Genomic DNA, 13253 nt, shown 5'->3' on the forward strand with positions numbered 1-13253 from the left:
AATTGTTGTTTTAAATTTCGAAATTAATTTGAATTTGAACGGGATTTTTGGTAGGTCAGGTTTGGTTAACGCAGTGAGGTACAAAAATAGAAATATATAATTAGAATTAGTTTGAATAAATTCGCAAAATTCGAAAAATTTCGAAACGAGTCTTTGCTTTCTACCAGTTATATGGTCGTACCGTGTTGCCTCAGTAGACAAAATTAAAATAGATGTTAGTATGAAACAATGCACTCAAGAGAGAACATTTTAAAAATTCGAATTCAAACCTGTTTTTCGAAGGCTCATATTAAAGAGTGAAATTGTTAGAGTTATAGGAAAGTTAAAGAAAAACACATAAAATTCAGAAAATCTTTATTACGGCACGATAGTATGGTCCATATAATTTATTGTTTGAATATTATTTTATGGAAATGTTAACCGCGACTGCACCTTAAATAGTCCATCCGATTAGTAAAATTTTGACATACTCTTTGCAATATTTCGGCCGGTATCCCACAAATAAATGCTTTAATGTTGTAAATTGAAGCGAGCTCGTATGTTGGATATATTCTCACTGTTGCGCTCACCATTCACAGGTACGTTATCATTTGCAGCGTCCTACAGTAGCCCAGAAACCGCACCAAACTTTTTTGACTTTTTCAGATGCAATGATAGTTTTTTACCATACTTCTGGCTAATCTTTACGTATCCATTGAGCTAAATATGAAATAGGCAAAATTATATTTTTATAACCTTCAACATTCTATGGAGGGTATATTAGCTTTGTCATTCCGTTTGAAACTCCTCGAAATATTCATAACAGATCCTAAAAAATCATCATCTTTCGAACAAATTGAGGCAGAAAGCTAAAATTTTGCATACGTTTATATTTTACAATAGGCAGGTTAAGTTCGTAAATGGGCCATTTCGGTCCACGTTTTCGTATAGCCCCCATATAACGGAACCTCCTGATATTTGGTACTTTGATAATTTCAGCAACATTATTTACCGGAATCGTTTCAAATTTCGTATTGGAAAATCTTAATGGATTCTAGAACCTATGGCAAAAAATGTTGTATGCAGGTCTACCTATATTCGGTATTTTCATGATTTTAGCGACATTATTCAACGGAAGTGTAAAAAATTTCGTACTTAAAGTTCGTAATGACAAAAAATTTTGTAAGCAGGTACACGTCTTCTTATAGTCCCCATATGAAATTGGGTGCACTTTTGGTCTGAAGGGGTAAGATATGGCTGTTTTTTTTTTTTTTTTTTTTTTTGGAAATTCGGTATTAAACGGTAGTAAATATGGTACCCTTTGTATTTGAGGAAGCAGAAGAGCTAGAACTCTTAAATTTGGAATGAGGGTCAGCTACCTATAATATACACGACCAAAGTGTTTTTGAAATTCGCACAAATTTGGGTGAACCCATAGAGCTAGAATTTTGAAATTTAGAGATAAGATTACTTTTGTTTTGGAAATTCGCACTTATGTGTTCTAAAATGGTACTTAGCTTCTAATATGGTACCATGTGGTATTATGTTGTCGCGAATTTGGTATGAAAATAATGTTGGAAAGTAAGTTTGATATATAAAGATGGAATTTCTACTAAGTGAGGGAACTATACTAAATGTTTCTAAATTTAGAAAAGTTTGGTTTAGTGTTAACGGATGAAAATATGTATTGGAACCCTGTTGGTAGGAGGTTCGTAATAAAGAGGCGATTTTAGAAATGTGAACTATAATTTAACGAAAAGTACTAAATAGTACTACATTTGGTATTGGAAATCCTGAAATGGAACAGGATGTCACTGTTGGCGTTCTATCTTTGAATGAAAAGTACCAAATGGTACTAAATTTTGTATTGGGTGAAATGATAGTGCACGAATCCTCAAATTTGATATTGAGATATTGAGAGCTGAAACCCTGAAGCAGGATATTAAGGTCACTGGTGGTATACAGACTGAAATTAAAAAACTGCAACCAATTTCAGACTGCTATTATTTCTAAGCCACTCCTCCCACAGCTGTTAAAATTATTCCTGTGACAGCTCATTATATTGTTTACAAGCGTACAAAAGCATTTTGGTGAGAATTTTCCAGGAAAAAAGTTATTCGTGATGGATCTCAAGCGAGATAGTGTTATTTCTTTATATTTGGCTTGAAAACACAAGTGGCTATCGTTAGAGAACTCCAGCATTCAAATGTGAATAAATCTTTTGTGTCTCGTACCATCGCTCGTTACGGTGATACTGGTAACGTAGCCCAACTTCAAGGAAGTGGACGGAAAAAAACAGCAACATCAGTAGAAATGGTTCGAAAAGTAAAGAAGCGACTGGATCGAAACCCGCGTAGCAGTGACCGAAAAATGGCTCGTGAGCCGGAAATATCGCAATATTCCATTCGGCAAATATTTAAAAATGAGCTCGGGGTAAAGCCATTGAAATTCCAAAAAGTACAAAAACTTACACCGAAACACAAAGATAATAGACTCAAAAAAGCTAAAGAGTTGCTTCACTTGGCCGAAAGTGGTGAACTGCCGAATTTGGTTTTCTTCGATGAGAAAACATTCGTTGTCAAGCGGTTTGTAAACAAACAAAATGATCGTGTTTATTTGCCAAAGAGGTCAGTTGAAAATGTGCACCTTCGGTTGGCCACTAGAACTCAAGCGCCGGACATGGTTATGGTGTGGGCCGCCATAACAGTCACTCTACGCTCGTATTAATCGACCGTGTCATCAGAATAAATGCCGAATATTATCGCGAAAATATTCTGGAGGGTGTATAAAAGCCTTGGGCATGCAAACATTTTGGCCGCAGACCTTGGACATTCAGGACTCAGCAGGACTCAGCACGCGACACCCAAGAATGGTTACAAAATGAGGTTCCTCGCTTCATTTCCAGCGTACAATGACCACACAATCTCCGGATACCAATCCTTTGGACTATTGTGTCTGGAGTATTTCGGAAAGCAAAGTTGGTACTAAAAAAGTGTCGATCACCTCAAGCAAGCGCTTCGCCGGGAATGGGACAAAAATACCGCAGAGCAACATTCAGGCAGCGTGTGACGATTTCATTGGCCGTTTGAAGCCCATAATTCCTGCCAAAGGTGAAAAATTCGAACAAATCTAAACTTATTCTAAAATTAAAATTAAAAAAAACTGTAAAAATTATAGCGTTTCTCACCCTGTATACATAAATGTGTCCTACAATTCTCCGCAAAGTGCAAAATTTGGTATTGGGTGAAGGAATAAGGTTGGAATCCTTAAATTTTATATTAAGTTTTCTAGTGGCAATTGGGATTGACTTATGGAATTGATTTTGGAAATATGTTATTACACATTACAATTGTACGAAAAGTACTGAGTGGTACAATATTGGGTGTTGGATTGGAGCTGATACCTTGAAATTTGATATTTAAGGTCTCTACTGGTATCTGGTGGTGGTTTTGCAAACGCATTACGACTTCTGCGTTTCTTAAAGTCTCCATATAACGTTACCTCAGTTTTTTTTCGGCATTTTGATGATATTAACTGCAATATTCACCGGAATTGTTTCAAATTTTGCATTTGAAATTCGGAATCGGTATTTTTTATGCAGTGCCACTCTTCGTATAGATCTTTTTTAAAAATTTTCATGTTCCTTTTAAATGGTGGAGGGTATTGAAAGTTCAGTTCCTTTCGCTTTCGCGCTTTTCTACTGGCTTTTTTTTTTTTTGTTTTTTTTTTTTGAAAGTGTTTATTTTTCTTCAAAATGGTAGAAGTTCTTTATTCAATTTATTTACTGTTATGCTGTTACATATAACTTTCAATTTATTTATAATTCCCAACATTTACCCTCTTCTCATCGTTAAGTTTTGTAATCATCTCCGAGTAGTCATCTACTAAGCATTTTGCAATCAAGTCAAAAACTTTTGCCCGATAGTAATAGGGCACCATCTTAAGTAGAACATCCTGCAAAATTAAAATTAATTCCGAATTAATATTCCATATCAAAAGAGGCGGCCATAAGACGGTAACTTACATTAAGCGTATGCCAGAAATACCCCGTAGTCGTATCATCCTTGCCCAATGTTTGAATAGCATGTCGGGCATAAACATCAGCTGTGGGCACAAGAAAATTGCCTCTTTGCAAATACGATGAAAAGTCCACAAGTTTTGTGGAGACAAAGTGCGGCGAGAGTAATTGTACCGTTATACCCAAGTGTCGGACCTCATATCGTAGTGTTGTGGTAAAATTACGCATATAGGCCTTAGTGGCACTATAAATCCCACCATAAGGTGCCGGATATGATTCCAAGCCAGACGATACATTTACAATGCAGCCTCTGGTACCATTTGCCTCCCAGACTCGCACAAAATGGAGACTCAACTCGGTGGCGGCAGCCATGTTGACATAAATCATATCCCACATAAGTTTCCTGGGAAATGACCACATTAGGTCGGTTCTTCCGGCATAGGTGCCAACATTGTTAACTAAAGAGAGGTTACTTAAGAGTTTAATGGAAAACGTTGTTGGCAATTTATCCACTCACCCAGCAAACCAATTGGCTTTTTGGCAAATGCCTCAAAAAGTTTTGCATAGATTTCGGGTCCAAGGGAAAAATCTGCCTGTATGGTCATTACTTCAACATTGAAACAGGTTTCTTTGAAGAAAAAATAAAATATTTAGGTTTCAATAAAAATTAATTAATTTCGAGATGTTAACTTACCAATTTCCTTAGCCACATATTCCAGTTTATCTTTATTTCTCGCAATTAGGACCAAATTAAAGCCGCGATGTGCCAGTTGCTTGGCATATGCCTTACCAATGCCGTCCGTAGATCCAGTAATAGCTTTAATTAAAAATTGGGTAAACCAAAAATTGTCGGTGAATTAAAAAGAAGCAAGAGAAAAGGCTGTAACTTCGGCCGGGCCGAACTTTGAATACCCTCCACCATTTGGAAAGAAATTGATAATTTTCAAAAAAATGAAATCCGTTAAAGAATGCTGTTAAAATTTAAAAAATACCGAATATTGCCGTTATAATAGGGTCTATACGATAACGTGGACCTGCATAGGCAAATTTTGTCATAAGCCATTACAATATTCAAATCCGAAACTTGAAAAAAAATTCGGTGAATAATGTATCTAAAATTATTAAAATACCGAATATCGGGGGGCAGCCTTATATGGTGGCTATACGAAGACGTAGACCTGCACAGACAATTTTCTCTCGTAGGCTAAAGCATCCATTACGAACTTCAAATACCAAATTTGAAACAATTCCGGTGAATAATGTCGCTAAAATGCGCAAAATACCGAATATCGGGAGGTACCGCTATATGGGGACTATACGAAGATGTAGACCTGCACAGAGAGTTTTCTGTCGTAGGCTGTAGTATCTATTACCAACTTCAAATGCCAAATTTGAAACAATTTCAGGGAAAAATATCTCTAAAATCATCAAAATACCAAATATCGGGAGGTACCGTTATATGGAGGCCATACCAAGACTAAGACCTGAACAGACAATTTTATGTCATAGGCTGTAGTATCCATTACGAACTTTAAATACCAAATTTCAATTCCGGTGAATAATGTCGCTAATATAATCAAAATACCGAATATCGGGAGGTACCGTTATATGGAGGCTATACAAAGACGTTGACCTGCACAGACAATTTTCTGTCTTAGGCTGTAGTATCCATTACGAATACCACATTTGAAACAATTCCAGAGAATAATGTCGCTAAAATCATCAATATACCGAATATCGGGAGGTATCGCTATATGGGGACTATACGAAGACATGGACCTGCACAGACAATTTTCTGTCGAAGGCTGTAGTATCCATTACGAACTTCAAATGCAGAATTTGAAACAATTCCGATGAATAATGTCGCTAAAATCATCAAAATACCGAATATCGGGAGGTACCGCTATATGGAGGCTATACGAAGACGTGGACCTGCACAGACAATTTTATGTCTTAGGCTGTAGTATCCATTACGAACTTTAAATATCAAATTTGAAACAATTCCTGTGAATGAGCTAGAGTGATTTCCACAGACTGACAGCCAGATAGACGTACAGACAGACGGACGGACGGACATCGCTAAATCGTCATAGAATTTCATGCTTATCAAGAATATATATACTTTGTGGGGCCTAAAATGTATATCTCGAGGTGTGACAAACGGAATGACAAACTTAATAGACCCTTCATACTATGGTGAAGGGTATTAAAATATGACGCCTTTCACATCCTAACATATCTCTTACCCAAAGATCCGAACTAAAGCCCCGGTAGCTTACAATTCTATAAAATATAAAACGACAACTCACCTGCCCATTTGCCAAATCGCTCCGTTAGAGGTATATTTTTCGTCAGATATTTATGGTATAACAATAGTACTGGTGTTTTCAGACAATAGCACAATATACACACACATACGTAGATGCCAATTATTGCGAAAAATTCTAACATAATCATTATATGATGCTGTGACAAGGCAATCTTAACAATTTCGAATCCAAAACGCAACTGATATTGTTATACATCGGGTAACGATTAATGCATGCATCAAAGAGAAATACACAAGTTCTAAGTGCAAACTATATATACAGTTGTGACAAAAATAATAGCATAAAAAGAGGTTTGGATTTTAGTAAAGCATTTGACACGAATTATTAATAAATAAACTTTATATCCATTTATTTTTCAGGAACGTATCCAAAAGTTGTCTTTTAATAATATTTTCTCCAAAAATATAACTTTCTATTCTGGGGTTCCTCAAGGTAGTCATTTAGGTCCACTACTTTAAATACTCTCAGCCATATGGCTACCTAGGTCTCATCATCGAAATAACGATTTTAGACCAAAGGTCTCTTTGGAGCAAATCTGATTCACAACATTTGGAGTCGATTTAGCTATGTCCGTCAGACCCCCGTCTGTCTGTCTGGCTGGCTGATGAGCACGATAACTCTCGAGGGAAGTATCCGATTTGGTCCTGGTACCTCCTACAAAAAATGTCAACATTTTCAAAGAAAATAAATAAATAATTTACTGCACAGAAATTGAAAGGATTGTCCGATTTTGCACCAAATTTACGAATCCTAATATTTTCCTCAGTGCTAGGTCAGGCGCGAAAACGGACAATATCGGTCCACTCCATCAAGTACCCCCACACAAAGGGCCAACATTTTGAATAATTACAACTCTTATAAAATGTGATGTAAGAACCTGATTGTCTTAAAATTTCACATATCCCAATATATTTATAAGCCCAAGATCTGGTGTTAAGAAATATATTTCGGTCCACTCCTTCTGGTACCTCCCCCACAAAAGGTCGACATTTTTAATATCCATTGAGCTCATAAAACGCTAAATTAATATCCGATTCCCTTAAGACACATCTGAATATTTATATCAACACAGGATCTGTTATAAAAACGGTAGAGATCAGACCATTTCTTCTGGTACCTTCCCCACAAAGGGTCAAAGTTTTGAATAAACATTTATAAAATCCGAAATAAGCATTAGATTCTCTTCACACATCCCATTATTTCCACTAACAAAAGATCTGTTGTGAAGATGAGATATATCGGTCCATTCCTTCAGGTAAATCCCCCACAAAGGGTCAAAATTTTGAGTATACATGAAACTCAATAAAACGCGAAATAAACTCCCGATTCCATTCAGACTCCATACATTTCGATATTTCCATCAACACAAAATCTGTTATAAATATGGTACAGATCGGACTATTTCTTCTGGTACCTCCCCCATACAGGGTTCAAGATTTTAAAAAAACAAAACGCTCAAAGAAAGCGAAATAAGCATCCAACTCTCTTCAAATTTAACACATACAAACATTTTTGCCAGCACAATATCTCTTATGAAGATTATATATATCTGCCAACCCCTTCTGGTACCTGAACCACAAAGGGTCACATTTTCCAATGCTTATATCTGTCATACCTTGCGAAACAAGTCAGCGACTCTTTACAACCTGCTATATCTAAATATTGTTGTTTCGAATTTCGTATTTAGAGTTTGTAATGGGTTCTACAGCCTGTGACAAAAATGCCCACGTTTTCGTATAGCCTCCATATAACAGTACCTCTCAATATTCGGGTTTTTGATGAATTTAGCGACATTAATCACCGGAGTTATTTCAAATTTAGTATTTAGAATTCGTAATGGGTACTACAGCCTGAGACAGAAAATTGTCTGTGCAGGCTCACGTCTTCGATATAACAGTATCTCGCTTTATTGGGTATTTTGATGATTTTAGTTACACTATTCAACGGATTTTTCCAGTTTCTTATCTGAATATTATATACAATTACAGAAGTTGTCCATGCAGGTCCTAGTCTTCGTATAGACCCCAATATAACGGCTTTATTCGGTATTTTTAAGATTTTAACAGAATTTTTTAGTGTATATTTGAAAATTTTAAAATTGTGTTCAAAGTTTGGCTTTGCCGAACTTCCTGCTTTATTATTTCCTTACTCTAAGCAAGTCTTTATGCGACCAAACGTTTATTTATTAGTCTTTTTCGACTTATTTGGGAATATGGTTGTGTATATTGGCATCCCTTCTGTAAATGTTATTCTGTCAAGATAGAATCTATGCAAATTCAGTTTCTTCTGTGAGGTTTAGGAGGGAATTTAAATGAAAATCTCCCATTTCATGAAAATCGCTTAGAATTTATAAATTGTCCGCCATTGTACAATAGGCGTCAAATGCTTTGATGTATTTATACCCTATACCACATTGTGGTAAGGGTATTATGTCTTTGTGAATTTGTTTGTAACATGGGGAAGGCAGTGAGATAGACCCACTGGAGGAACTTCATCTAATCACTTCCTGAGATAGCTCCCATATATATCTTCAACCGGTTTTGGGTTATTTGTGCACCAAATGGCCAATATCAATCCAAAAGTCCTGAATTTTGGTACATCCGACCTAGTTTAGTCTAGAAGCAAGTACATCGAATTCGGAAAAAATCCGTTCATCCGATTTGGAGTTAAAGTCCCTTAAATGTGTGGTATGCACTCCACAAAAATAATATTTAGTACCAGATAGCAGATATCAGAAGGTATCATATAGTCGGCCTCGCTCGACCTTTGACTTTTCCTTACTGGTTCTTATTATAAAACTCTTGCGATGTCAAATTGATTCTTAAAAAATCTATCTTGAACACTTAGTATGTAGAAACAGTTGCCAGAAGTACATTTAGTTTTATTAAACTCTGTATGTCCATGATGTGTATATTAATATCCTTTAATAAATAACCGACAGATAATTTCCAAACAATACATTTTTGGTCCAAACAATATTTTTTTGGTCCAAGGACGAACCCTATTGAAATTGGTGAGAATCGGATCAAATTTAGATATAGCTCCCATATATATCTTCATCCGATTTCGGGTTAAATGTGCACCAAATGTCCACTATCAGTCCAAATTACCTGAATTTTGGCACACTCAACCGAGTTCGGCCTAGAAGCAAGTATATCAAATTTGGAGAAAATCGGTTCAGATATAGCTATAGCTCCCATATATATCTTTCATCCGATTTGATCTTTAAGTCCCTCACATTCCTACTATGCACTCCACAACCGTGATATTTGGTACCAAGAATTAGATGGAGCACAGAAATAGCTGTTTTAAATTTTATCGAAATCGGTTCAGATTTGGATATAGCTCCCATATATATCTTCATCCGATTTCGGGTTAATTGAGCACCAAATGGCCAATATCAGCCCAAATGGCCCGAATTTTGGCACATGTGACCGAGATTAGCCTTAAAGCAAATACAACAAATTTGGAGAAAATCGGTTTAGAAATAGCTATAGCTCCCATATATATGTTTTATCCGATTTGGTGTTTAAGCCTCTCACATTCGTAATATGCACTCCACAAGAATGATATTTGGTACCAGATATATAATATAATAGGTGTTTGTAATTTTATCGAAATCGGTTCAGATTTGGATATAGCTCCCATATATATCTTCATCCGATTTCGGGTTAATTGTGCACCAAATGGCCGATATAAGTCCAAATGGACTGAATTTTAGTACATCGGACCAAATTCAGCCTAGAAGCAAGTATATCAAATTTAGTGAAAATCGGTTCAGATATAGATATAGCAACCATATATATGTTTCATCCGATTTAGTGTTTTAGTCCCTTACATTCGTAATATTTACTCCACAACCGTGATATTTGGTACCAGGTATTAGATGGAGCACAGGAATAGCTGTTTTAAATTTTATCGTAATCGGTTCAGATTTGGATGATTGACCACCAAATGGCCGTAATAGCATCAATTTTGGCAAATCCGACCGAAACCAGCTTAGAAGCAAGTACACCAATTTTAGTAAAAATCGGTTCAGATATAGCTATAGCTCCCATATATATCTTTCATCCGATTTGGTCTTTAAGTTCCTCACATTCGTAATATGCACTCCACAGGAATGATATTTGGTACCAGATATCAGATAAAGCCCAAAAATAGTTGATTTTAATTTTATTAAAATCTGTTCCGATTTGGATATGCCTCCCATATATATCTTCATCCGATTTCGTGTAAATTGTGCACTAAATGGTCAATATCAGCCCAAATCACCTGAATTTTCGTACATAAGACCGAATTCAGTCTAAAAGCTAATACGTCAAATTTGGAGAAACCCGGTTCAGAGATAGCTATAGTTCGTAAAATGCACGATAGAATTAGATAGATTTTGATTTTGTACCAAATATCTCATAGAGCTCTGAAATGCCCTGTATAAACCTTTTTACGAGAGCTCTACTAAATATGCATAGTGGTGTAGGTTATCATATAGTCGGCCCCGCCCGACTTTTGAGCTTTCCTTACTGTTTTTTTTTTGTGTTTCATAGAATGTAGCACAGATTCCGAAATTCAAATACGAAATTTTAAACAATTCCGGTAAATAATGTCGCTAAAATCATCAAAATACCGAATATCGGGAGTTATCATTATATGGTGGGTAAACGAAGACGTGGACCTGCATACGCAGTTTTTGCCATAGGCTGTAGAGGTGCATTACCCACTGGGACCTTCAAATACGAAATTTTAAACAACTTAGTTGAATTATGTCGCTAATATAATAAAAATACTGAATATTGAGAGGTAACAGTACCTGGGGGCTATACGAAGACGGGGACCGACATGACCCATTTATGTACTGGTAAAATACACATGTGGGCAAAATGTTAGCTTTCTATCTCAATTCGTTTAAAATATAGCGTGATTACAACAAACGGGCAGCCAGGCGGACAGAGAGACCGTCATCGCTAAATCGACTAAGAATTTTATGTTCATTGTGGTGCCGTGGATTAATTTTGGAGGAATAGCCCATTTTTTCACACTGCTGGTAGTGCATAAGGTAATATTGCTTATATTACCTTGTAATAGATTTTTACGCTCCCTGTAGTTACCAAATATTTTGCTTGTGCTATTTTTTTCCATTAGTTTTGACTATTTTCATTTTTAATGGCAAGAAAATCAATATATTAACAAATCAATATATTAATAACATAATTGTTTTACCGGTATAAACGTAAATATACGTTGATCAAATAGGTTTGGGGGGGAGGGCTTGTGTGGTAGCTAGCTCGGTTTAATGGCATTATTTTTATTTTTATTCTAATGGATTGTATAATGAACATTAACTTTTTCCTCCACTGTACATAAGTCATTGCCCGTCTAATTATTTTTAATGCAATTAAATTCCAATTATATCGCTTATTGTGAAATTACAAATCGTGTGTTAAATATCTATTTAATGTATGATTAACTTTTGAGGTCAATAAATTAATAATAATAAAAGAGAGATATATATATAGAGAGAGAGTAAAGAGTTTACAACATCTAAATCTGTAAATGTAAAAGTATCCAACAAAAATTTTCATTACCAAATAATGCGATTGCTAACCATTTTTTTTTTTTTGGCAGTTGTAACTACTTGCAACCTAGTAACCCTTTTTTCCACAGGAGTATGTCACCCGAAATAAAAATGCTTTGTCCCAGCATCTGCAAGAACGAAACGTGTCACCACGATAAGTGACTTTTCCTTTATGATATCGAAAATAAGTTAAAAAGCACCTAAGTTCGGCAGGAGAAAACTTTTAATGCCCATCAACATCATCCGGAAAGAACTTGAAAATTTAAAAAAATCCGTCGAAAAGTACAACTTTATGACAACCGTTAAGTAATTTTTTGAAACAAATTCGGTGAATAATGTCGTTAAAATCATCAAAATACCGAATTTAGGGAGGTGCCCTTATATGAGGACTATATGAAGACGTGGATCTGCATAGACAATTTTTCGTCATGGGTTTTAGAGCCCATTAAGAACTTAAAATTCAAAATTTGACATATTTCCGCTCATCAAAATATGGAATATCTGGAGGTAAAAGTTGTAAGGAATCGCTGACTTTTTTAGCAGGTAATGACAGATAAAAGTATTGAAAATTGTGAGCCTTTGTGTGTGAGGCATCAGAAGGGGTTCGCAAATATATTTCATCTTCACAACAGATTTTGTGTTAGCAAAAATATTTATGTGGAAGAATTTGAAGATAGTTGGACGCTTATTTCAGTTTCTTTGGGCGTTTTGTTTTTCAAATTTTGAACCCTATGTAGGGGAGGTACCAGAAGAAATAGTCGGATCTCTACCATCTTTATGAGAGATCTTCTGTTGATAGAAATATTGAGATGTACTAAGACTGAATGGAATCGGATGTTAATTTCGCAATTAATGAGCTTCATGGGTATTCAAAATTTTGAACCTTTTGTGGGGGAGGTACCAAAAGGAGTCCACCGATATATTCCATCTTCACACCAGATCTTAGGTTAATAAAACTATTGCGATGTGTTCAATTTGAAGACAATCGGGCACTTAAAGGTTGAGATAAAAAAAAACTGCAACAAAGTCAAAAGCCATAATTTTTACAATTTTTTATTTTTATTTATTTATTTATCTTTTATTTTTATTGAATGAAAGCAAAAAATGTCGCAAATAGCATCAATTTTTAGAATAAGTTTAGATTTGTTCGAATTGGTCACTTTGGCACGAGTTATGGCCTTCAAATGGCCATTGAAACAGTCACACGCTGCCCGAATGTTGCTCGGTGGTATTTTTGCCCATTCCCGGCGAAGAGCTAGTTTGAGTAGATCGACCTTTTGGTATTTTGTAATGCCAACCTTGCTTTCCAAAATACTCCAGACACAATAGTCCAACGGACTGGTATCCGAAGATT

At 35.7% G+C, this 13253-nt stretch overlaps 1 protein-coding gene across 1 annotated transcript; it reads right to left on the reverse strand.

Moving 5' to 3' along the window:
• Positions 1-3723: 3723 nt before the first annotated feature.
• On the reverse strand, positions 3724-6506 carry LOC101888943 (inactive hydroxysteroid dehydrogenase-like protein 1). The gene is made up of 5 exons (XM_005182099.4): positions 6307-6506; positions 4692-4814; positions 4515-4625; positions 4004-4455; positions 3724-3933 (listed from the first exon to the last, which is right to left on the reverse strand). The coding sequence occupies exons 1-5, from the start codon at positions 6452-6454 to the stop codon at positions 3793-3795; spliced, it is 975 nt and encodes a 324-aa protein (XP_005182156.1). The 5' UTR covers positions 6455-6506; the 3' UTR covers positions 3724-3792.
• Positions 6507-13253: the final 6747 nt, after the last annotated feature.

Source organism: Musca domestica, unplaced genomic scaffold (assembly GCF_030504385.1).
Source record: "Musca domestica strain aabys unplaced genomic scaffold, Musca_domestica.polishedcontigs.V.1.1 50, whole genome shotgun sequence".
NCBI classification, from domain to species: Eukaryota; Metazoa; Arthropoda; class Insecta; order Diptera; family Muscidae; genus Musca; species Musca domestica.

What these genes read in the sequence shown, in the direction of transcription:
- LOC101888943 (XM_005182099.4), bottom strand. Translation starts at nt 6,454, where the DNA reads ATGATTATGTTAGAATTTTTCGCAATAATTGGCATCTACGTATGTGTG. An exon ending in GCGATTTGGCAAATGGGCAG is followed by an intron (nt 4,815 to 6,306) that starts GTGAGTTGTCGT and finishes TTTTAATTAAAG; the next exon opens with CTATTACTGGATCTACGGAC. An exon ending in AAAGCCAATTGGTTTGCTGG is followed by an intron (nt 4,456 to 4,514) that starts GTGAGTGGATAA and finishes ACCTCTCTTTAG; the next exon opens with TTAACAATGTTGGCACCTAT.